Source organism: Cicer arietinum, chromosome 8 (assembly GCF_000331145.2).
Source record: "Cicer arietinum cultivar CDC Frontier isolate Library 1 chromosome 8, Cicar.CDCFrontier_v2.0, whole genome shotgun sequence".
Classification (NCBI taxonomy): domain Eukaryota; kingdom Viridiplantae; phylum Streptophyta; class Magnoliopsida; order Fabales; family Fabaceae; genus Cicer; species Cicer arietinum.
In genome coordinates, this window is record NC_021167.2 from 510,267 (window position 1) to 536,023 (window position 25,757).

At 28.6% G+C, this 25,757-nt stretch overlaps 4 protein-coding genes across 4 annotated transcripts; 2 read left to right on the forward strand and 2 right to left on the reverse strand.

The window, feature by feature from the left end:
• Window positions 1-2,713: 2,713 nt before the first annotated feature.
• LOC101506056 (2-hydroxyisoflavanone dehydratase-like) lies at window positions 2,714-3,921 on the reverse strand. Its single transcript, XM_004511290.4, has one exon. It carries the CDS (start codon window positions 3,814-3,816, stop codon window positions 2,821-2,823), a length of 996 nt encoding a protein of 331 aa, XP_004511347.1. The 5' UTR covers window positions 3,817-3,921; the 3' UTR covers window positions 2,714-2,820.
• A 7,369-nt stretch (window positions 3,922-11,290) lies between these two features.
• On the forward strand, window positions 11,291-12,493 carry LOC101510115 (2-hydroxyisoflavanone dehydratase-like). The gene has a single exon (XM_004511392.3). It carries the CDS (start codon window positions 11,324-11,326, stop codon window positions 12,311-12,313), a length of 990 nt encoding a protein of 329 aa, XP_004511449.1. The 5' UTR covers window positions 11,291-11,323; the 3' UTR covers window positions 12,314-12,493.
• Window positions 12,494-17,762: 5,269 nt separating this feature from the next.
• Window positions 17,763-19,003, forward strand: LOC101506370 (2-hydroxyisoflavanone dehydratase-like). The gene has a single exon (XM_004511291.3). It carries the CDS (start codon window positions 17,796-17,798, stop codon window positions 18,783-18,785), a length of 990 nt encoding a protein of 329 aa, XP_004511348.1. The 5' UTR covers window positions 17,763-17,795; the 3' UTR covers window positions 18,786-19,003.
• A 136-nt stretch (window positions 19,004-19,139) lies between these two features.
• LOC101510438 (ARM REPEAT PROTEIN INTERACTING WITH ABF2-like) lies at window positions 19,140-25,751 on the reverse strand. Its single transcript, XM_004511393.4, has 19 exons — window positions 25,640-25,751; window positions 25,356-25,519; window positions 24,798-24,970; window positions 24,593-24,713; window positions 24,432-24,506; window positions 24,221-24,315; window positions 24,012-24,087; window positions 23,687-23,794; window positions 23,209-23,337; window positions 23,032-23,100; window positions 22,781-22,840; window positions 22,453-22,576; window positions 22,185-22,324; window positions 21,246-21,309; window positions 21,038-21,117; window positions 20,671-20,735; window positions 20,464-20,581; window positions 20,243-20,367; window positions 19,140-19,626 (listed from the first exon to the last, which is right to left on the reverse strand). Exons 2-19 carry the CDS (start codon window positions 25,467-25,469, stop codon window positions 19,536-19,538), a joined length of 1,827 nt encoding a protein of 608 aa, XP_004511450.2. The 5' UTR covers window positions 25,470-25,519; window positions 25,640-25,751; the 3' UTR covers window positions 19,140-19,535.
• Window positions 25,752-25,757: the final 6 nt, after the last annotated feature.

Sequence of the window (25,757 nt, forward strand, 5' to 3'; positions counted from 1 at the left end):
AATAATTAATTAACTTATATGAATAATCGTTTTTTTTAAATAACTGATTTTTAAACTATGAATAAATGATTTTTTAAAAAGTAGATATAAAAAAATAATCAATCCGATTTGGAAAAAATTTGATTTTAACATTAAATTTTTTCAAAATTAATTGTTTAATTAAAAACCAGTTATTTAATTATAATTAATTTTATAATTGGTTTTATAACTGATTTTAAACTAAATAATCAATTTAGTTATAAATCTAAATCCATATATTAATTTAAAAAATAAATATAATATATTTTTTTTATAAAAACCAACCATGTAGAACTCTAAGGTACCCTCATTCATTTTTGATGCAAAGCAAGCAAGGAAACAAAGCACAGAAGTGTTGTCACACCACTCTCCTTCCAGTACAATAATGAGTAAATCAATGACGCATAAAATATCTATACATCAGATACAATATTTTATAAAAAATTAAGGTATATATTAATAAAAAAATCTAATTTTTTTTATATAATTTAATTACAAAAATTAAGTTATTCAATTTACAATATATAATTATAATAAATATTTAAAAAATTTATAAATTGTATTTGTTCACAATAATTAATTAACTTAAATATACAATTAATAACAAATCAATAAAATAATATGAAAATATAAAATACTCACAAGTACTATAGATAGATAGTTAGTTAGTCATTGAAAGATAGATAAATAGATAGTTAGTTATTGAAAGATAGATAGTTAGCTATTGAAAGATAGATAGATAGTTAGTTATTGAAACACTCATTAATTGTCACAAAAATATATGCCTCACCTACCAATATTTTTTTCACACACATGAATTAAAAAATATTACTATATTTGTTTTTATATATAAGATTCAGACTAATCATGATAATTAAAAAAATAAATTGTAGAATTAAATTTATTATCAATTTGGATTATTTTACTAAGAAAGTTAATTTGTGATTTTGTTGTAATATTTATTATAATTTGCAGAAAAAGTTGTAATTTAATTAGAGGTAAGTTAGTAAAGAAATATTTTCTCTAGTTTTGAATATAAAAAAAAAGTAAAATTAATAAAATTTGATGTATTTGATTTAAAATTTGTATTAAATATATCTATTTTTGTTGATATATTTTTCTTTTATATTTGAGATCGAATAAAATAATTTATGGAGTTGAAAATATACGACGAATCTTATAAAATAAGACATAAATTTTATAAGAAATCCTATACATCTATTTTTTTCGACATGTTTTCTTTTACATGTTGCTCAACTTTTGTGTTGGGTCTCTTAAATAAGTGATGGAAAAATAAAGTTGCTTATCAATAAATTTGGACCAAACAAAAAGATAATATTTTTTTTTACATTTTATTTCATTTAAAATTATCTATTGTACTAATTATTGAAACTTATAATAAAATGTGATTAGTTAAAAAAAATTCTTTTTTTCTTCCGTTGCATTTTGAAGATTTCGACCATCTATTTTAATTTTGAATAAGAAAAAGGTAAGTTAATAAAATTTGATATATTTAATTTAAAATTTGTATTAAATATATCTATTTTTGTTGACATATTTTCTTTTATATTTGAGATCGGATAAAATAATTTATGGAGTTAAAAATATGAGACGAGTCTTATAAAATCAGACAAAGAAAAATCTTAAGGAATCCTATATATTTATTTTTGTTGACATATTTTCTTTTACACGTTGCTAAACTTTTGTGTTGGGTCTCTTAAATAAGTGATTGAAAAATAAAGTTGCTTATCAATAAATTTGGACCAAACAAAATGATAATATTTTTTTTACATTTTATTTTCATTTAAAATTATTTTTTATACTAATTATTGAAATTTATAATAAAATGCAATTATTTAAAAAAATTTCTTTTTTTCTTCCGTTGCATTTTGAAGATGCGACTATCTATTCTAGTCTTAAATATAATAAAAAGTTAAGTTAATAAAATGTGATGTATTTAATTTAAAATTTGTATTAAATATATTTATTTTTGTTAATATATATATACTTTTTTTATATTTGAGATCAAACAGAAAAATCTTAAGGAATCCTATTTATCTTGTTTACATATTTTCTTTTACACGTTGCTCAACTTTTGTGTAGGGTCTCTTAAACAAGTGGGTCTCTTAAACAAGTGATGGAAAAATAAAGTTGCTTTATCAGTAAATTTGGACCAAACAAAAAGATATTTTTCTTTTATATTTTATTTTCATTTAAATTTCTCTATTATATCATTTATTGAAATTTATAATAAAATGCGATAATCTAAATAATTTTTTTTTCTTTCATTGCATTTTTAAGATGCGACTGTCTATTGTCATTTTTTTTATAATAAGTAATTAATTGTTAATTTAATAAACAAAAATTATTAAAAAATTAAGTTATATTAATAAAATCAATCAAAATACGTTAAATAAAAAGAAGAAAAATACGTCAAAAAGAATATGTTAAAAATACAATTACAAAGAGAATGAGAATGGGTTCAAGCAAACAAAATCTACCTCCTATAATAACATATTAAAAAATGTGTTTAAACTTCAAACTTAAATCAATTCTACATGATTTTTTATTTTTCAAATTAACCATAAATTTAAAAGTTTTATAATGAGTGGATAAAATATTAACAATAGTGACAACTATTTTAACTCTAAAAATATTATATCAAAATAGAAACATAAACAACACCATACAAAAATTAGAGAACAATCCAACATTACATTCAAATAAATATTAGACAAAACACAAAAGAAAACCAAATGTAATTAAAAACCACTTATTTCAATAAAAGCAGCGACTAATTAATCAAACAAGAAAAGAAGCCAAACGTTTGATGAAGTTTTTAGCCGTATGAGTTTGATGATTGAATATCTGAAAACCATGTTCCTCATCTCCAGCTTCAAACAATTCAAGTTGACCTTGCCATCCACTTTTTCTAACAGAGTCATAATACAAAAGATCTCTGTCTCTAAACTCATCTTTATCAGTAACAGTAACTAGCATCTTAGAACAACCAAGTGTAGCCAAATTAGGTGCATCATCAGCACAAGGATTAACCATATGATTATCAATTCCACCCTTTGCATTAGGATACACAAAGTTCCAAACTTTAATAGCCAATCCATGACGTTCATTGTCTTCCAAAGCTTCTAACCCAATTGACTTTGAACCCCAAAAAAAAGGACTACAGAGTAATACACCAAATATTTTAAGATTGTTTGGTAATGTTTCAGTTCCAGCACGCATAGCTATGTTATGAGCAAGGTTAGCACCATTGGTGTCACCACCAATGTAAACTTTGTTGAAATCACCATAATCTAGTAACCATTGTTCTTTGTTATTATTGTTGATTTCATTGCTTGTGTGAGAAGCAAGCCATTGAAGAGAAATCCAACCATCTTCATAAGCTGCAGGAAGAGGATGATGTGGAAGGAGTCTATAATCAACAGACACAGCTATTATATTTGATTCAGAAACTAAGATATTGAGGTAATTATGGTATAAAGAAGAGAAGGCTGATTCGACGCAAAAAGCGCCGCCATGAAAGTAGAGAAAGATGGGAAGCTTTTTGTTATTGTGTTTGTGGGAATATGGAAGGAAAATGCGAGCAGAGAGGGAAGGATTATTGTTGGAGATGATAATGTCTTTGGATGAGACATTGGTTTGAGGGTCTTGAAGGGAAGGTGGAACTATTGGAGACTCTATAAGACGTTCTACACTTCCATCTTTGTAGACACGTATAAGGGGTAGAAGCTCTTTTTCAATCTCTTTTTTGTTGTTGGAAGTTAAAGAATAAGCCATTTCAATTTCTATTTTGGTGAAGGAGAGTGTGGGTTTTGGGTACTTATATAATACTATTCAATTGGCATGTGCAAACATTATTTTTTTTTTTTCTTTCTGAAAAGGAAACTATCATTTTTGTGTATAATTTATGTTATGTGTTCTAAAAATATCTATAAATATACAAACAAAATTATAATAATTGGTTTTGAGATAAGACCCACTAAAAGTGATAGTCAATTAGATCCACTAAAAGTGATAGTCAATTAGATTTTTTAATTGAGATTAGTGATTACATTGTTTATGAATAGTTGCTTCATAAGAAATTCATTTTTCTCGCGTAGACTACTTCAATCAATGACGTGGTCAAAAGTGTTCTTCACATTGATAACATGTCATAAACGAATTAGTGTTTTCTACACTTCCTTACATAGAAGCCTGACACATTACATTAAAATATTTAAACGATTGTGATTAAACTCTTATATCAGTGTATTTTTTAATTAAAAAAGTACCACGAACGTGAAAACTTAGTTCGATATCAAAAAAATTGTAAAACTCAATTTAGTTTTTAAGAAAAAATTTCGTTCTACACATGTCTCACAAATCAAGCCACCTTATGATATGCGTTGTAACATGCCACCTTATGATATGCTTTATAACATGCCACCTACTTTTAGTAACTCAAAAGTATTTGATTGACTTTCTTTTGCTTCAACTATATTAAATCATATGACTAAATTGGATTCTAAAGCTCGCAAATGTATATTTCTTGGATTTAAATTAGGGACAAAAGGTTATGTTTCATTTTACCTTACAAAACGTAATTTTCTATGAGCATATATTTTCTTATACTTCAATTGATTATGTTAATGTACATTGTATTCCTAATGATGTCACTGATTATACTACACTTCTCTTTGATGACTTTATTTACATTGTAGATGATATTGGTCATGTTTCTAATATGCCTCCTAATTCACATTTTGATACTCACACGGATATTCTTACCGATTCTACTAACAACCCTACACCTACCTTAAGAAGGTCCTCTAGACCAAGGCAACAACCCACATATTTGCAGGATTTCCAGTGTAATATGGTTGTGGTTGATTCTTCATCCAATTCTTTATATTTAATTTCCTCTGTTTTGTCTTATAACAATCTATCACCTACACATTTTTCTTTTGTTTCTACTATTTCTTCTATTCAAGAACCACGCACTTATAAGCAGACAATCAAATATCATTGTTGGGTTCAAGCTATGGTTTCTAAAATTCAAGCTCTCATCCAAAATAATACTTGAATTTTGACTCTTTTTTCCCATGGTAAGAAACTATTAGGATACAAATGGGTCTATAAGGTAAAGTATAAAGTTGATGGTACAATAGAGCGGTATAAAGCTAGATTAGTTGTTAAAGGTTTTATTCAAGTTGAAGGTATAGAATTTTTTGACACGTATTCCCTTGTCGCAAAACTCACAAATGTAAGATTATTTATTCATCAACTAGATGTGTGTGATGTCTTTTTACATGGTAAATTATAAGAAGAAGTTTACATGCAATTACCATATGACATTTCTACTGATAATCCTACACATGTTTGCAAACTTTTAAAATCATTGTATGGCTTAAAACAATCCAGTCGTCAATGGTTTGCAAAATTTTTCACTGATTTATATTCTATAGGATATTCACAATTTACCTTTGATCATTCGCTGTTTACCAAATCTTCTACTTATAAACTCACACACACACACAACCTTATTGATCTACGTTGACGATCTTATTGTTTCAGGTAATGACATTGCTGAAATTCCATTTATTAAAGGTTTCATCAAGACATTCAAAATAAAGGACTTATGACACTCGAAATACTTTTTGGGACTTGAAGTAGCTTGCTCCAAGGCTAGTCTGCACATATCACAACACAAATATACTTTAGATATCTTACATGAAGTTGGTCTTTTGGCCTCCAAACCGACTTGTGTTCCTTTGCAGAAAAACAATAAATTTTCCAAAGATGAAGGTTCATTCCTACTCGATCCTATATCGTATAGACGTCTAATTAATTAGATGATTTATCTCACCAATACACGCCTAGACATAAGCTTCTTTGTTCAATAATTGAGTCCGTACATGATAGCACCAACTTCTCAACATCATCAGGCTGCTCTTCAAATTATTTGTTACGTCAAATCATCACTAGCTCAGGGACTGTTTCTTCCAGCATATTCTCCTCTTCAACTCAAGTTATTTTATGATTCAGATTGGGCTAGTTGTCGCGATATGCGCAAATATATTACCAACTTTTGCATTTTCCTAGATGATTCTCTTATATCTTGAAAATCTAAGAAACAAGCTATCGCCATTCGTTCTTCGACTGAGGTCGGGTATAGGATCATGGCGTCCACTGTTTGCGAGCTTCAATGGCTCGCATATCTTCTCAATGATCTTAAGGTTCCTTACACGAAACATGTCCTTCTTTATTGTGACAACCAATTAGCAAGACATATTGCATCAAATTCTGCCTTCCATAAACACACCAAACATATTGAGTTCGATTGTCACATCGTTCGTGAAAAGCTTGAACAACATCTTTTTCATTTACTTCCAATTTCTTCACATCTTCAGCTTGCGAACATGTATACAAAATCTTTGGATCCTACACCATTTCATACTTCTTTATCCAAACTTAGACTCACATCTATATGTCATCAGCATAGAGGGAGGATATTGATATATAGTTGTATTATACTTTGACTTAGTCTTATTCAATTTAGTTTGTTTACATTATGTTTGGCTAGTTAGTTATTCTAACTACATTCTCTTTTTTCTAAATAATTAATTTTTGAGTTTATTTTTTATATATAAGAATCCTAATTGATAATATATTTTTAGTAAATAAGAAATGAGGTTATTCAGACAAATTTTGTCTTCAATAACCAAGTAATACCTTTTGATACAAAAGAATATAATAGTTAGTTAATTAGTTATATGTGACTGGTAATTATTTTTATCTTAATTTTATCTATAAATATATTTTTTTACGATTTTTTTCATAATATGAAATGCATAAAAAAGTTCTATATTATTATTATTTGTTACAATAAAATTTATAGTTTATTAAATTGATTTTTTTTATTATTACTAAATATATATTTTCTATATTTATTTATTTTATTTATTTTCTTATATTTTATAATTTAAAATTTAAACTAAATAAATTGATTTTTTTTAATTCTAATATTTAAAACTGAAGTGGGTATTGTTTAAATCAAGATTCAATAAAAAAAAAATTTTATGTCACCACTTTTGATTCAAAAATTTGAGAGAAAAAATTAAACAAATGAATCTTAAAAGAGATGAAGAAGTATTTAATATTTTATTAAGTAAGTTGAATTCAACACATAATATAATTTTTAAAATACAAATAAAATATTAATTATGAAATTCTATAATTATAAATATTTAATTTCTATAATTTATATATATATATATATATATATATATATATATAATCATTAAAATATAAAAATTTTAATGCAATTTAATCGACTTATTTTTTAAAATAAATCCAACAGTTTGAGATGATTTACTAAAGAGAAGTAAAGTGTGTATGGTAAATTCCTTTCACGTGGTTATGTTATCTTCCATATGCCTCCTCCAAGTCTTTGTCATGTAGTTGTCAAACTAAATTAGACGACAAACAATGTTAGTTAGCAGTAATGTGGGAACAGAGTTATCATTGACTTTTTTTCATTTTCGAAATTCATTGAATCATTTAATAAACTCTCACAAGGTGGTTAAACTCATTCCCACCATAACAATTTTCACTTTGCCAATTTGGTTATCACATTTTTTTTGTCCTTTCTGATGTGATACAATAATATACGTAACTTTGAAAATTGAGTTTAATTTTGAAAAGGAAAGTGGAAATCTCTTTCATTGTTTTTGTCGGATGTGTTTTTTTTGACAGATATGCTGGGGGCGAGAATATCGTTTCATTGATCAATAAAAATAAAAACGATAATATGTGAACAAATATTCATCTTCATAATATAAAATCATAAAATATTTATAAATATAATATAAATCTGATAAAATAGAAGTATATAAAAAATTTGTATTTCTAAAAATATGTCAAAATTATTGATTGAACTTACTTTAAATTGAAGTTGATTTAAACTAAACCAAATACTATAATAAAGCGAAACTAAAACTATATTATATTCAGATATATATAAAGATCACTTATTTTAATAAAAAAAACTATTTAAAAAATAATTAAACTAAAAATCAACTCTAAATAACTCTTCTTAAATGAAGAAAATAATAATAAAATATGAGAGGAGGGAAGACACCTATTAAGATTTTTTTTCTTTCACTAAAGCTTTAATTGCTTAGATGTTAAAAATCAAAATTATCTGTTTCTTAGAAAAGAATTAATTGTTTATATTAAAAAAAACATAATTAATCATTTAGTACATTACTTATAAATGAATTTGACAATTTAAAAGACTCAATTTCTTACAAATAACTATGGTCAGTTATTATTATTTTTTGTTGCTTTAATTTATATTTTAAACTCACTTTACATCCAATCTAACATGCAATTTTGAGGGTCTACAACTCTGACTTTAATTGAAAAATATGAAATAGATTTTGGGGATTAATAATCATTCATTGTTGATGTAAATCGTTTACACTAACATCAAATAAACTTGTTGAATATATAATTATTTTATAATGGTATTTAGGATTGTATGATAAGATTATAAAATCAATGCATTCTTATAGTCTGTCGGTGTGTAAAATTGATTTACAGTGATAATACACCTTCCTTTTTCTCATAAATTTGTTCCTTTAGTAGAGAAATACAAACATATCATATATTTCTCTAAAGTCAATGGCTAAACTAGGTAAAAATCTAAATTATCACCCCACATTTTAACAAAATAAAATAATTTATTTTATAGAAACTTGAGTATGACAATTATTCATTTCACTTGGACATAATAATCGCATGAAAAAAAAAATCAATGTCAATGTCATTAAAGCTCTCCTTAAAGCATTACAAGTCAATGTTATCGATACCTATATAGTTTTAGTCTTATATTTTAACTGAATTACATATGATAATTTTTCTATTTTATTTGTATATAGTTTTTATTCTTAAATAGAATTTTAATTCAAATTTTAAGGAAATATCTATAAAAAGTTGATGTAGAAGATTTTATATGATTAATTATATTTTATTATTATTTTTAATTTATAAACACTTTTTTTTAAAACATATTTCATATCTTATTATATCATTGAAGAAGGAGTAGAAGTAGGAGTAAAAGTAAGAATAGGAGTAGGAGGAAGAGTAGGAGTAAGAGTAGGAGTAGGAGAAGGAGAAGGAGAAGGAGAAGAAAAAGGAGTAGGAGAAGGAATGAAATAGATAAAATAGAAGAAAGTTGTTAATAAAATAAAATTGTGTTTTATATTATTTATAAAATATTATGAACATGTTGTTTATTTTGGCACATCTAATTAACGTGTAATTTTTTTTATTAAATGTATTTTGTTTTAATTTATTAATATTATTTTATTTTTTAAATTTTTTATCATCTATTTATTAAATTAAAAATTATTATTTTGTTAAATTAAAAAAAATTGATACATGATTATATCTTTGAGATGCGACCTTCTAATAAAGAAAAATAATAATTCTTTTAATTGATCGGAACGTCTGAAGTTGCAAAAAAAAATATAGAATATGTATATATTTTTCATCAGTATAATGGTTAATTTAAAAAAAATATATATTTAAATAAATAAAAAATCCTAAAATAACATGTCCACTTTTGAGAGTTGTTTTTCTTTAATCCCTTCTAACAAAAAATCAAGTTGGGCTTTATAAGGGATTCATTTTTCTTTTAAAGTCCAAACCCATTTTATGACTAGTAGAAATTTAACACAAAAATGTTATTAAATGACTAGTGTATTTTTCAATACAATAGAAAAATTAAAATACGAATGCATTCATAGATCATGATTTTAATTACATGTAAATTTAGTTTGAAGGGAGAAGAAAATGACATGTGAAATGGTCTTGGACTCTTAGTTACTACTAGCTATTTTATATCTATATTTTGTGTTTTCTCATCCTCTCTTGTAATTTTTTTATTCTCTTCTCCGTGGTTGACTCAATTCAGTCTATTTGTTTATAGTGTCAAAAAGTTCCTTAGTTTTAAAGTTTAAGCTGCTTGGAAACTTATTGTCTAAGCAAAATTCCTATTCGTGGGAGCATAGTTGATGTCTTCTTTGCACAAGATAACATACAATAAAAAATAATGGCACAAACAACTCCAAAAATAGATTTCAAATTGCTTCTCATTTTTCTACTTCTTCTTCCTTCTTTTTTTTTTTTTATTTCTTCACCTTTCTCTTTAAAAAGAAAAAATATTTGTTTAATTTTTTAATCTATTCTCACTTTTTTACCTTTTAATTTTTCCGTTTAAATATATTTTTCTAAAAAAAATTGATAGTTTTAAAACATATGCAGATATGACAAACCACTAAAAATTAATACAAGTAACAATTTAATTTTTTCAAATACTTTTTTTTGCCATTTATCCATCACATTTTAAAATACTATTGTCGTTATCCTTTAATACAAAAAAATAATATTTTCTAAGTTTCTTTCAAAATCGCGTATTGCTGGAGAACACGATAAATTACTTGACTAAGTAATAAATTAAGTTATTTAATTTTACTATATTAATATAATTATTAAACAATTTTAAATATATTTTATAAATTTCCCTTACATAGGTGGAGATACTGATTAACATATTAAGATATATAATATATCATTTAAGTAAAAGTTTTTATAAGTCTAAGAAAAGTTATTGAAATTTAATTTTTTTTCTTTACAGATGTTGATATAAAATATCCATACCTCTTGTTTATTTATAAAAAGGTTGTATTAACAAATGTACGTATAAATTTTAATGTGTATAAAATATAAAATTTATTTAATACAACTGTGTCATGTTGTTATGTTCTGTAAATCATCTAGCTGTCAAATATAAAAGATTTAGATAACGTTTAAATGAAGAATATAGAAAATAAATAAATGCAATTGTTGCAAATAGAAACCTTTAAATCATGGAAAGAATAAAAATCATTAAGGAAAAAATCATCAATAATAACTAATATATTTGTAGAATACATTAAAAATCATTAACATATTTACTTTTATTTTGCAGATATGGGAAAAATGACAATATATTTTTTATAATAATAGACAATATCCTATTTTTTCTATAAAAAAAATAGTAAAATAAAATATTGAATTTTTTTCCATAAATAAGATATTAAACCATTAAATATTATTTTTACTTAAAATAATATGTAAGTTCCATTTCCTAAACAATGTGTGTGACAAAAAAACTAAATAAATACATAAGCATAATAAAGAAGCTGATCCATGAAATATTATTATTCCTTGAACTTTGCATGGTAGATAGAAACTTCAAATGGCTTCCACACCAAAGAAGAAGGAGATAGTGTCACAAGTTCCTGATTTCATTAATGTGTACAGTGATGGAACCATTGAACGTCTTGATGATAAACCAAAGGTTCCACCTTCACCACTTGATCCTCAAACATGTGTCTCATCAAAAGACATTTTCTTTTCCAATGACCCTTCATTCAAAGCTAGACTTTACCTACCAAAACTAACACAAAACAACCAAAAAATACCAATCTTAGTTTATTTTCATGGTGGTGCATTTTGTTGTGAATCACCTTTTGCATCACACCATCACAAATATTGCAATGTTGTTGCTTCTCAAGGAAAAGTTTTGATTTTTTCTATTGAATATAGAAGAGCACCAGAACATTTTATTCCAACACAATACGATGATTGTTGGGTTGGTCTCAAATGGGTTGCTTCTCAAAATAATAATGAGACCAAAGATCCAACAAATTGTGACCCTTGGATCATTAATCATGGTGATTTCAATAGAGTTTTCATTGGTGGTGATAGTAGTGGTGGAAATATTGTTCACAACATTGCAATTCGTGCTGGTGCTGAAGAATTACCATGTGGTGTTAAAATATTTGGTGCTTATATGAACCATCCATTTTTTTGGGGTTCAAAACCAATTGGGTTTGAAAAAGTTGAAGAATTTGAGAAGATTAGTGAATTTGCAAATTTGCTTTGGAATTTTGTGTATCCTAATGCACCTGGTGGTATAGATAATCCAATGGTGAATCCGTTGGATCCAAAAGCACCAAATTTGGCTACACTTGGTTGTTCTAAGATGCTTATTACTGTTGGTGGTAAAGATCGTTTTAGAAACAGAACAGTTTTGTATTATGAGGCAGTGAAACAGAGTGAATGGAAAGGGGAAGTGGAACTTTTTGAAGATGAAGATGAAGATCATTGTTATTATATGTTTGATCTTGATTCTGAGAAAGGCAAAATATTCATCAAAATTTTGGCTGATTTTCTTCACCTTTGAAAGAATTCAAAAATGCCATGCAAGTTTACATAATTAGTATGGTTTGAATAAGGATATGTCATGCTAATGTTTGTTTGTTTCACGTTTACTTTTATATTTTGTTTTTTTTTTTTGTCTTATTTAATTTATGCTACATTTGTATACACCCCTAAGTGGTGATCAAATGGAATAAAATATGAGAAAATTGACCGTTAATTTCATAATAATTTTATATAGAATTTTGGTATGCGGCGTAATCTGATTTTTAGAGTGTAGTAATATTTTAGGATAGATAATAATTTAGATAGTAACAATAATTTTGGAATGGATGGAGTAGATAGTAATAAATAGTAATGCAGATCTACATGGTAGTTATTAGTGGAGTCATATTTTCTCCAAATGGCTAATATTTTGGGTTGGTTTATAGTTTTTAAGATTTTTGTAAAAGAACGTGATTATACAAATTATAAGAGTCGATAAGAATAAAATAAAAGTAAGAAAACATAACAATCTATTATAATGAGAATGGCATCTATATTGTTAAAAAAATGCCATCTATTATAACGTGATTTTAAAATATACTTTGTGAACTAAAATTTATTTACAATATATATCAAAATTAATTTTTAATCTAAAATTATTTCAGTAGTGAACAACTTGTTCTTGTTGTATACAGGTTTCTATACTAGTGTTGATAAAATTTAAAAAATCATTGAAGATATTCTTATTCGAGTTAAGTCAGACATTAAATGAAAATATCTCTTTTGAAAGAATTTTGAATCATTTATGATCACCACGATATAAATCTTTAGTCTTGTAAAAATTAATAATTCATCTTTACATAATGAACTATTTATTCAAAAATTAAAAAATATTCTCTTTGTCCTAAAATAATTAAATAAATTGATTATTTTACACATATTAAGAAAATGTATAAATGAAATAGAAAAATTACTACTTTTATCACATTATTGGTGCATTATCATAAACACATAATAAAATATATTGCATTAAAAATTATACAAACATTATTAATTATGGTATAATTGAAAAGAAATATTAAATATAAATATTAAATGCAACATTAAATAATTTTTTATAGTTCATTAAGTTACATCAATTAATTTTATATTTAAAAGAAAAATTTAATTTATTATAACAAAATACCCTATATATGGTCCCAAAAAAATCCTATTTATCTTTTTGATGAAAATATATGAAAAATATGCAACATATCTGTCAAAAAATAAAATAAAATTTCATGTATTTCTTTTTATTTCTCACATGCATGTTCGGTTTAATAAAAATAATTTTGTTCGAGGTATTATTAAACATTGAATTTGAACTCATTTTTTAAGTCGAGATTTAAAGCGTAATTAATCAATTGTGAGAATATAAGTATATAACCCTTAACAAAACGCCCGCACAATGAAAGTTATCAAACAATTCATGCATATATTGTTCCATTTCATGGTTGTAGGAGTCAAAAAAATCAGATAATATTTCAAGCGGATACAAAGAACTAGCTTTTAATTACTTTGTTAAGAATATATATTTTTTAAACAATTCATACATTTAGTTACAGATATTTTTCTGACAAGGTAAGTTACATATATAGCTGTAATGTAAGGTCAAAAATTCAGATAATATAATCTTTTATTATACAAATGAATTAGTTTAAAGTAGATATATAAAAAAAAAAAAAAAAAAGATAAAATATGATTTATCTTTTATTTTATCTTTTTTTTTTAGTATAAAGGTCTTTTAACTTTTTGAATTAGGTAAGTGTTAATACGATTTATCTTTTATTTTATCTTTTTTTTTAGTATAAAGGTCTTTTAACTTTTTGAATTAGGTAAGTGTTAATACAATTTATCTTTTATTTTGTCTTTTTTAGTACTAAAATCTTTTAACTTTTTGAATTAGATAAATGTTAGTCATTCTCTCATATTACCCATATTACCTTGAATATGAAATGGAAAAAAAATTAGCTTAATAGTGATTGTTTGAGGGTGATATAATTATTGTTTCGCTTAGCATTTAGAATTTTAAAAATTATTTTTAAATTATTGTCTTTTTTAATAAAATTCTAAAGTAAATAATTTTTAGATAATTATCAATGATTTAAAGACAATTTAAAAAAATTTAATGTCAATTGAGACACAAATTACGTCACCTTGAAGGGTTGTTAGCAAAACATTTTTTTTTTCTATTGCATATATACAGATAAAAAGGAACTAATATTTATTAACTTTAAAAGATAAAAAATTAAAATACATTTAAAAAAAATAAAACAGGGTGAAAAATATACTTTATCCTCTAAATTAATTCATGGATTTAGTTTTCTTTTTATGTCATTCAACCATTTAGTTCCATAGATAGCTGCCATGTAAGGTCAAAAGTTCATATAATGTTTCAAATTTTATCATAAAAAGAAGTGGTTTTCAATAGCCAAAACTGCAAAACTGAACCGAACTATTTTCGAACTGAACTGGTTTATAAAAATGGAGAATCGAACTGTTTTCGAACTGACTTTATAAAACTAGAACCGAACTAAACTGGTTTTCAATTCAAAAAAGTTGAACCGAATCAGTTTTCATTTCAAAAAATTTAATGTCAATTGAGACACAAATTACGTCACCTTGAAGGGTTGTTAGCAAAACATTTTTTTTTCTATTGCATATATACAGATAAAAAGGAACTAATATTTATTAACTTTAAAAGATAAAAAATTAAAATACATTTAAAAAAAATAAAACAGGGTGAAAAATATACTTTATCCTCTAAATTAATTCATGGATTTAGTTTTCTTTTTATGTCATTCAACCATTTAGTTCCATAGATAGCTGCCATGTAAGGTCAAAAGTTCATATAATGTTTCAAATTTTATCATAAAAAGAAGTGGTTTTCAATAGCCAAAACTGCAAAACTGAACCGAACTATTTTCGAACTGAACTGGTTTATAAAAATGGAGAATCGAACTGTTTTCGAACTGACTTTATAAAACTAGAACCGAACTGAACTGGTTTTCAATTCAAAAAAGTTGAACCGAATCGGTTTTCATTTCAAAAAATTTAATGTCAATTGAGACACAAATTACGTCACCTTGAAGGGTTGTTAGCAAAACATTTTTTTTTCTATTGCATATATACAGATAAAAAGGAACTAATATTTATTAACTTTAAAAGATAAAAAATTAAAATACATTTAAAAAAAATAAAACAGGGTGAAAAATATACTTTATCCTCTAAATTAATTCATGGATTTAGTTTTCTTTTTATGTCATTCAACCATTTAGTTCCATAGATAGCTGCCATGTAAGGTCAAAAGTTCATATAATGTTTCAAATTTTATCATAAAAAGAAGTGGTTTTCAATAGCCAAAACTGCAAAACTGAACCGAACTATTTTCGAACTGAACTGGTTTATAAAAATGGAGAATCGAACTGTTTTCGAACTGACTTTATAAAACTAGAACCGAACTGAACTGGTTTTCAATTCAAAAAAGTTGAACCGAATCGGTTTTCATTTCAAAAAATTTAATGTCAATTGAGACACAAATTACGTCACCTTGAAGGGTTGTTAGCAAAACATTTTTTTTTCTATTGCATATATACAGATAAAAAGGAACTAATATTTATTAACTTTAAAAGATAAAAAATTAAAATACATTTAAAAAAAATAAAACAGGGTGAAAAATATACTTTATCCTCTAAATTAATTCATGGATTTAGTTTTCTTTTTATGTCATTCAACCATTTAGTTCCATAGATAGCTGCCATGTAAGGTCAAAAGTTCATATAATGTTTCAAATTTTATCATAAAAAGAAGTGGTTTTCAATAGCCAAAACTGCAAAACTGAACCGAACTATTTTCGAACTGAACTGGTTTATAAAAATGGAGAATCGAACTGTTTTCGAACTGACTTTATAAAACTAGAACCGAACTGAACTGGTTTTCAATTCAAAAAAGTTGAACCGAATCGGTTTTCATTTCAAAAAATTTAATGTCAATTGAGACACAAATTACGTCACCTTGAAGGGTTGTTAGCAAAACATTTTTTTTTCTATTGCATATATACAGATAAAAAGGAACTAATATTTATTAACTTTAAAAGATAAAAAATTAAAATACATTTAAAAAAAATAAAACAGGGTGAAAAATATACTTTATCCTCTAAATTAATTCATGGATTTAGTTTTCTTTTTATGTCATTCAACCATTTAGTTCCATAGATAGCTGCCATGTAAGGTCAAAAGTTCATATAATGTTTCAAATTTTATCATAAAAAGAAGTGGTTTTCAATAGCCAAAACTGCAAAACTGAACCGAACTATTTTCGAACTGAACTGGTTTATAAAAATGGAGAATCGAACTGTTTTCGAACTGACTTTATAAAACTAGAACCGAACTGAACTGGTTTTCAATTCAAAAAAGTTGAACCGAATCGGTTTTCATTTCAAAAAATTTAATGTCAATTGAGACACAAATTACGTCACCTTGAACGGTTGTTAGCAAAACATTTTTTTTTCTATTGCATATATACAGATAAAAAGGAACTAATATTTATTAACTTTAAAAGATAAAAAATTAAAATACATTTAAAAAAAATAAAACAGGGTGAAAAATATACTTTATCCTCTAAATTAATTCATGGATTTAGTTTTCTTTTTATGTCATTCAACCATTTAGTTCCATAGATAGCTGCCATGTAAGGTCAAAAGTTCATATAATGTTTCAAATTTTATCATAAAAAGAAGTGGTTTTCAATAGCCAAAACTGCAAAACTGAACCGAACTATTTTCGAACTGAACTGGTTTATAAAAATGGAGAATCGAACTGTTTTCGAACTGACTTTATAAAACTAGAACCGAACTGAACTGGTTTTCAATTCAAAAAAGTTGAACCGAATCGGTTTTCATTTCAAAAAACTTGAACCGAATTTTTTTAGAAATAATTAGAGGTAGTTATGTAAAATTTGATCTATATTAATAAATAAATTAAGTTAAACCAATTCGGTTCGGTTCAAATAATAAATCGGTGCACTAATTTATAAAACGGTTCGGTTCGATTTTTTAAACTAAAAATCGATTCAGTTCGAGTTTTTCAAACTGAAAACCAATTTGATTCAATTTTCAAACGGTTTTAATTCAGAACAGAACTCTGTCCACCCTTAATTTCCAATTATGTTGGTCATACAAATACTTTTAAAACAATTCAGGTACTTCTAAAACAATTCATGCACTTCGCTCCATGTTTGTAAGGTCAAAGTACAGATGATATTTCAAGTTTTAGTGTACCAACTTTTTGTTTTTTTTTTTGAAATGGTCAGAATTAGTAATTAATTTTTATGAAAATATGTTGTCTTTACCCAAATTTGATCCTTTTAATTTTTAAGTTCAAATCAATTGAGTTATATATATATATATATATATATATATATATGGAGGTGAAATTGCACGAGGTGTTGTAAACTCGTTTTATAGCCTTGCAGGCTTAATTAAAATGGGTTCCTTAGAAGACAGCAACAAAAACAAGGTAATAATCCACGACTTACTTCCCCTCGTAGCTGTCTATAGTGATGGCACCATAGATCGTCCTAATGAATGTTCAACTGTTCCACCACAAGAAGAGGACCCCAAAACTGGTGTCTCATCCAAAGATATTGTCTTTTCCAAAGACCCATACCTCACTGCTAGACTTTACCTTCCAAAACTAACTCAATCCAATGAAAAACTCCCCATCTTGGTTTACTATTATGGTGGTGCATTCAGCTTTGAATCAGCCTTCTCAGACATTCATCACTCATATTGCAATCGCATAGCTTCTCAAGCAAAAGTTGTGATTGCTTCCATTGAGCATAGAAATGCTCCAGAGCATTATCTCCCTACAGCTTATAATGATTGTTGGGCTGGTCTCTGTTGGGTTGCTACTCATGCAACACAAAATCCAACAAACAGTGACCCTTGGATCACCAATCATGGTGATTTTAACAGAGTTTTCATTGGAGGTGATAGTAGTGGTGGAAATCTTGTTCACAATGTTGCCATGCGTGCTGGTGTTGAAGCTTTACCTGGTGGTGTTAAATTGTTTGGTGCTTATCTTAACCACGCTTACTTTTGGGGATCAAAGCCAATAGGGAAGGAACCTGTTATAGGATTTGAGGAGACTCTTCAATCTAGGATTTGGAAGTTTGCTTACCCTTCTGCTCCTGGTGGATTAGATAACCCTATGCTCAATCCACTGGCTCCTGGGGCACCAAGCTTGGCTACACTTGGTTGTTCTAGGATGCTTGTTACTGTTGCTGGCAATGATCAATATTTGTTTAATGAAAGAGAAAAAAGATATTATGAGGCTGTGAAGCAGAGTGGATGGAAAGGGGAAGTGGAACTCTTTGAAGAGAAAGGTGAGATACATGTTTATTACATGTATGATTCTGAATCAGAGCAAGCTAAAAGAATTTTCAAACTATTGGTCGATTTTCTTAAACAATGAAAGGGATTGCACATCATTGTCCTTCAGTCTACAAAAGCTTCCTTTGGAAGCTTCCTGCCCCAGCAACTTCTTACTAATTTCCTGGCCGGAATTATGCATCTCCCTTCTTAAGATATTTCAATAATAAAATATGGCTGTGTCTTTGTAATAATTATTAATAATTAATAAAATAGTCACTGAAAAAGTTATACCTTTATTCATGCGACAGCCATGCCATCTATCGATATAATAAGTGCAGTAGTATTGCATGACACGATACATAAAGAAGATTATAAAAAAAATTGTAAGCTCTCTTGAACACATAAATGATGTATTTGACATTAGTTTACATCCATGGCAGAAAAAACTAAGTGATTAACATAAGCAACCAATCAACAGAACTTTCTTGCAGAGGAATATCTAATTGTCGTATATACATGAAGTGTTTGGGTAACCTACAGCATGATCATAAACTCAACAATTGCAAAATCGATTGAGACAAAGAACTATCAATTCAAAACCATCACAATATTGTAAGAGAAAAAAAACAATGTTCGTGAAGGTCGTCGTGTATGCTACATCTATGACAATTACATTACAACCATAAGGGGCCAACACCACATCAGAAAAGAACAGGCACCACCTGGTGTTAAGACATTTCTTCAAAGCCACGCTTTTCTGAATCAAGGAGACCTCCCTCACACATTCAATGAAAGAAATAACATTATGTACATTGCAATCTGTTAGATGTCAATAATAGAATGGCACATGCTACGCTTGGATGCTGGAGCTCCCCTTTGAAAGAGCTTTAACAAAGTAATTGCGGATCTCTGGTATTATAAGCAGAATCAAATGAGAGTGTCTGCAAACAATTGGTACAAACAGAATTTAGAAAGTCGAGAAGCTTACAAATTAATACAAATTTAGGAACCAATTCTATAGTAAATGTGAACTTCAATCATCGTATTTAAGTATATGGATGCGATCATGCTCCAAACAACTGCTTTAACTGACCTACTAAAACTTGTCTACTGTTCATTCTTATCATTGAGGTTTAAGCCCGCAGTTTTTCATTTTTTTTATAAATAAAAGTAAGCAAAATGAAAAAGTAGCATAAGAACCAAGTTTACTACTTCCTTCAAATGTTGTAAAAACCATTCGCTTGTCCCCATTCCATATACCATTGAGAAACCTTTATTCAAAAGGTGAAATAGTTCAGTACTGTGAAGAACTATTCCTTGTTAATTACTGGGGTATAATACGCTGTATAATTATGATATAGACCTGTAACAGAATGTCACTGTTTAAGATGTGCCAGAGCCCAGAAGTTTTCACTACAAGATTCTCTTAGATATATAATCCACTTAGATTGCATATTTATCAGTTTATAAAAAATGTCTATCAGACATTTACAAGGGAAAAGACAAAGCTACAAAAAGCAATAAGAAAATATATGATTGAGGGAATCAGATAGATACCCTGGCCTTGCACTTAGTTTTTCAAAGTGCTCCAAGATAAAAAGGATGCATGTGTGTCTCAATGATATAGCATTGAAGGCTTCCGAAAGTTCATACATACTTGACACGTTCTCCAGCGATACATCCTATGACAAAAATGTAATGAGGAATTTCACTTTCTATTCTAATATTAGTTCAGGAAAAAAAAAAATACTCAAACAAAAGCAATTCCCTTAGCTAACCTGTGCAATCGTGTATTCACATAATCTCTTAAGCCCTTCTAAGAGATATTGATCAGCTGCTCGGAGGAGATCTTGAGCAATATCAAGAGTGATATCAACTGATCCAGTATATATAAATCTGGACAAAGATTAAACAATGAGATTTAAGTTGTCCTCAAATTATTACAAACTTTTACAGCACAACTTTCATAAAGCATATGATTAGACCTCATCATCAGCTCAAAGACCTCCCATCTAATATTTGGAATCTCAATGTCCCTTGCATCCTTCTCCTGTCGTACAATAAAAAAATTGTACATCACAGACATGGATTATAACTTAAATTAAATTTGAAATACAAACTTGTATTGCTATATTTAAGTTCACCATTCAATCCAATAGCCAAATATCCAACAAAAGTTTTAACGCGGCAAAGAAAGCATTCAAACCAAAATAGTAGGTGATAAATATGTTTCCCGTGAAAACGAGAGAGATCAATAAAGGAATTTTCTTTTTTGGGCGATAGTTAACAGTAAGAAGAGCCAGGGGTGGGGAGACAGGAGAATATGTTTCACGGGCAGAGATCAATACCCACCCTATAACCGCCATCAAACATTGCACGAAATGCATCTGAAGATGCCAGTAGACAGATCCTGTGAGCATAAAACCGTTTACCTGCAGTGAAGTATAAACATACCTGGTTATCTACAAATGTCAGCTGAAACTATGACAACGCATTTCAGGTAAGTCATTTTTCAAGAAATATTTATCATAAAGAAACAATATTTATGAGAAGTATCAACCTTCAACCAAAAATGTAACGTCGGACAATGTAGCATTGTTTACATACTGCTCTCCCAAATAGACCTGTAAGAAAGAAAATATAGGATGATAGATATTCCAACACCGAAAAACAAATGATCCAGAATAATATAGATAAGACAGGAGGGGAAGTAAGGAGAAAGGACGGAAGAAGACATCAGAGGCTAATTAATTAAACATATATTCATAACTAGACACCATACTGCTCTCCCAAATAGACCTGTAAGAAAGAAAATATAGGATCATAGATATTCCAACACCGAAAAACAAATGATCCAGAATAATTTAGATAAGACAGGAATGGAAGTAAGGAGAAAGGACAGAAGAAGACATCAGAGGCTAATTAATTAAACATATATTCATAACTAGACACCATAACTTGTAAATATCAGTTTTATCAATTGTGGTGCCACCATCCTCCACAAAATGCCATGGTGCCACCATCCTTCACAAATTGGCCATAGCGGTTGTCAAAAATTCACCACCGCAACCCGCTATTTGACAACACTGCTAGAAATTCAAATCAACTTCAAATGCCAAGAGATATAACAACATGCCAAACACAAACTACATGCAACCAGGGGGGAGGTCAGATTGTTGTCACTAACTACAATATAGGCCCGGAAGCTTTTTTAATCAATGATAGGATTCAAATAAGTGAAGAGCTCATAGCTAATACTTCTGACATTTTAAGCATGGGAGTGCATAAAGATCATGTGAAAACAACAAGGGTAAAACCAAAAAGCAAAGCAAAACAAAGTTTTCTTATGTCACCGAGAAAAACAAAAGAAAATAAATTTTGGCCACGAACAATCAATGTACAGGTAAAGCACTGAGATCATATGAAAATAGTTGGGTAAAAAACATCAAACTCTTAGCAGTTATATCATGAAGACAAACCAAACTGTATAAAAGCCTACCTGGGGTGTTGGAGATGGAGGAGCAGCATCTACGGGAGACACAGCAGTAGCTTTGTTGGCCAACTTGCATAAAGCCACAGCACCATCAAGTTGCTGCTTAGGGCTGGATGAGCAAAGAAGCCCAATAAGCAATTCCAACCCTGCATGAACAGATGCTCAGCTTCAATCAGAATAGAACATGCAACAAAGTATTCATAAAAAATATTTTATAGGCAAGAAACAAGATACATGGCACTAATGCAAAAAGTTTGACACAGAATATGCATACCATTGTGGTCAACAAATACTTTTCTCTGGTCATCTGCAGAACAAAGATGAGCAAGAGCCAAAGCAACTCGCCTTTGGAACGCCTTATCTGAAACTCTCATAAGATACAGCAAATGGTTCAGCACCTACAAGAGAAAATTACTAGATTACAAATTTGACGACCATATGAAACGCAGAACTTGTGGAATAAGGCTTGGTGGTTTATCGTTGTATTGAACTTGTTAAACTTATAAATTGATACATTAGTAGCATCCCTGCCATTTTCATGTTAATTACAGTATAGTGAATAAACTCAATAAAGTAACAAGTCAGTGTGACATTGTGCTTACACGGCCATGAATCTTCTCTTCTAGTCTTTTCAATGTCTTAGCAACACAATCCTTAGTTGCCTACAATAAACCAAAAGCATTTCCATTAAGATCAGTGTCTCAGAAAGTTTAATCTTTCCAGTTCATAAAGAGAAAATTTGCATGCCTTCATCTGTATCATTGAATTCCCATTGATATAGGCAACATACGGGCTAAAGCGGAAACTCTGAAACAAGAGCTACTACCATTAGGTATTAAAGAGGGAAACTTACTTGAACAATAAACTCTCCATCCTGTAGTCTCTGAATTCCACCTACCCTGATAAAATCTGGCACATTATCCTGTGGCAAAAAGTAAAAAGAAAAATTAAGTTTGGTTTTTTGTAATAAATACTCTAAACAATTATAACAGAAGATCTTGATTATTAGAGTTCTCATGGTTTATCTTACCTCATTATCTGCGAGGCCATAAAGAGCAAAAGCAGCATTATGTTGCAAAGACCCATTTTTTGAGTCAAGAAGCTTCAGTAATGGCATTAAGCCGCCAGTGTGTGCAATACCAGCTTGGTTATGTGCATCCTGAAATATAAAACTAAATATCTTTAGGCAAAAGGAAATGGTTATGGTGTTAAAAGGATTCTGTAATTCAGCTTACAAATGGAAATAGTGCACACAACTTGAATATAAAAAGCTGCATTATAATAAGAAAACTTATGGGCTCAAATCAAAGCTTGCTTAATTTCATGCTTAAAACGGATGGAAATCTATAGAAATAGAATATGTATCTTTCAGCTTCAAAAACTACAAAATAAAAAGATAAAGAACAAAAAATAGTTTCCAATTTCCATGAATACAATACAATGATTTTATCCTCACAAGATGCACACATAATACTATAAAATGGAAAAGACAAAGGAAAACAAATAACCTGGGCCAATCTCCCCAATGCAAACGCAGACATTTCTCTGAGCTGAACATCAGGGGACTGAAGCATCTCTATCAAAGGCCGTACAGCACCTCTCTGAACAATGTGAACCTACAAAAACCAAGTTAAACAGAAGACAAGAATTAGATTTTGGAGACAGAACACATTAAGCATCCAACAGTAGTTAACACCTACCTATCCAAAAATAGTAACACAGAGTTCAACATTTGAAGTTGGAATTATTTAACAATTGCTCTAAACTAAAATTCAGGTGTAGATTGTTATTGCTCTAACTAAATAAGGTGTAAATTCAGGTGTCTATGTTTACCTTGCAGTCTGAATCAGTCGCTGCAAACTGTCCAAGTAACAACGCTGCTTCCCTCTGGCTTTCAGAACAACAGGAGCTGTGACATAAAACATTATTAGAATATTAGAATAGAAGATATCCTTCTCCACAATATATACAAATTTAGGGTACGAATGCAAAAGATGTAAAGGAAACATTGCAGTTTCCCTGCATTCAAATTGAGAATATACCTAAGTAGTCCAATAACAGGTTGCAAGGCTCCAGCAAGAATAACTTCTTTCTTTATATTGGGGGAAGAGTGGACTAGATTTCCGATAACACCAACCTGTGGTACAATATAATTCATTGAATATGCACAGTAACAGAAGTGTAAAGAATGAAGACTGAATTCAGCAATATTGCAAAATTAAAAATCTATAACTAAGGCTACACTAGTGATACCGCTTCATAATGAATAGCAGCGTCTTCAGACCGAAGCATCAGAATCAGAGTTGGAAGCGCATCGCATTCAACAATCTGGCAAGTCATGACAATGTTATGTAACTTACCCATATCATATTAAAGTTGATCTAAATCCCCAACTTTCAATAAACACAACTTACCTGATTCTTATTTTCATCATTTTTAAAAGCCAGGGTTCGCAGTGCACCAGCAGCTGCTCTTTGCACTTTTGTATCAGCAAATTCAAGCAAATTAACTAATGGTGGAATCCCACCTTCCATCCTACACATTAACCCAGATCATCATATTAAACTAAATCATTACAAATTAAACTCCATTTGTATGGTAGTCCTTGAAGAAGCAAACCTGACACGGGTTTTAATACTGCTATTCTCATGAGCAAGATTAGTGATTGCATCTGCAGCCCTCCGAATGAGACTATTAATGGCACGTGATGTTAATCCATTCTTATGTCTCTTCAAAAGATCAACAAGATGCTTCAAGGCGCCACTGTCAACAATGAGTTGTTGATGTTCTGGCTGTAGAGGGCATTACAAACAAAATAGTTTGTTTAAGTAAGGACTAAGGAATCATTCGAAATATTAAACCCTCAAACATTATCTTTGAAGCTTCGCTATACCATTCTAAAATCCCTCAAATTACCCTACCTAAAGAATCTGATATCCGATATAAAAGGAATAAATAACATTTCAAATTAAAAACACATAATCAGCACTTGTAGACAAACTTGAAGTAAAATAATTCTTCCACCAATATAGCTGTATACAAATAACTATCACAGAACTACAATCTTAATACAAGTGTGCAGAATCATATACAGTTTATAAATTGGAGAATTCAAGGCATAAATAAGTTTGGCGGCAATAATAGTAACTAGAGAAGATAAAAGGTGAATGAAGTTACCTTAACGGCAAGAAGACCAAGAGCGAAAGCACTCCCTTTCTCAACCTCGTGTTCAAACGGCAACGGTTTCTGAACGGGATCGTTTTCAAGCAAAGGAGGCGGTTGAAGATGCATAATCAAAGCCGGAACAGCGCCTCCTTCAACAATCACGTTAACAACTTCCTCTGCAATGGCAAAAACCGAAAAATTCATTTAGAAAAAACAACACGTGCATTCGAATTCGGATAATAAAAGTCTAAAAAAAACGAAGGAATGAACGGGAAATGATATGAATTAGGTTTGACCGTTTTTAGCAAGATCGGCGAGGGCGTGAGTGGCGCGCTTAGCGGAAGCTCTATCGGATTCGTTGGATGAAAAAGTAGAAAGTAGGATGGAAACGTGTTGGTTAACATCGGAGAGAAG

What these genes read in the sequence shown, in the direction of transcription:
- LOC101506056 (XM_004511290.4), bottom strand. Translation starts at nt 3,816, where the DNA reads ATGGCTTATTCTTTAACTTCCAACAACAAAAAAGAGATTGAAAAAGAG.
- LOC101510115 (XM_004511392.3), top strand. Translation starts at nt 11,324, where the DNA reads ATGGCTTCCACACCAAAGAAGAAGGAGATAGTGTCACAAGTTCCTGAT.
- LOC101506370 (XM_004511291.3), top strand. Translation starts at nt 17,796, where the DNA reads ATGGGTTCCTTAGAAGACAGCAACAAAAACAAGGTAATAATCCACGAC.
- LOC101510438 (XM_004511393.4), bottom strand. Translation starts at nt 25,469, where the DNA reads ATGCATCTTCAACCGCCTCCTTTGCTTGAAAACGATCCCGTTCAGAAA. An exon ending in ATGGAGAGTTTATTGTTCAA is followed by an intron (nt 22,841 to 23,031) that starts GTAAGTTTCCCT and finishes GGTTTATTGTAG; the next exon opens with GCAACTAAGGATTGTGTTGC. An exon ending in AAACTAAGTGCAAGGCCAGG is followed by an intron (nt 19,627 to 20,242) that starts GTATCTATCTGA and finishes AATTGTTTGCAG; the next exon opens with ACACTCTCATTTGATTCTGC.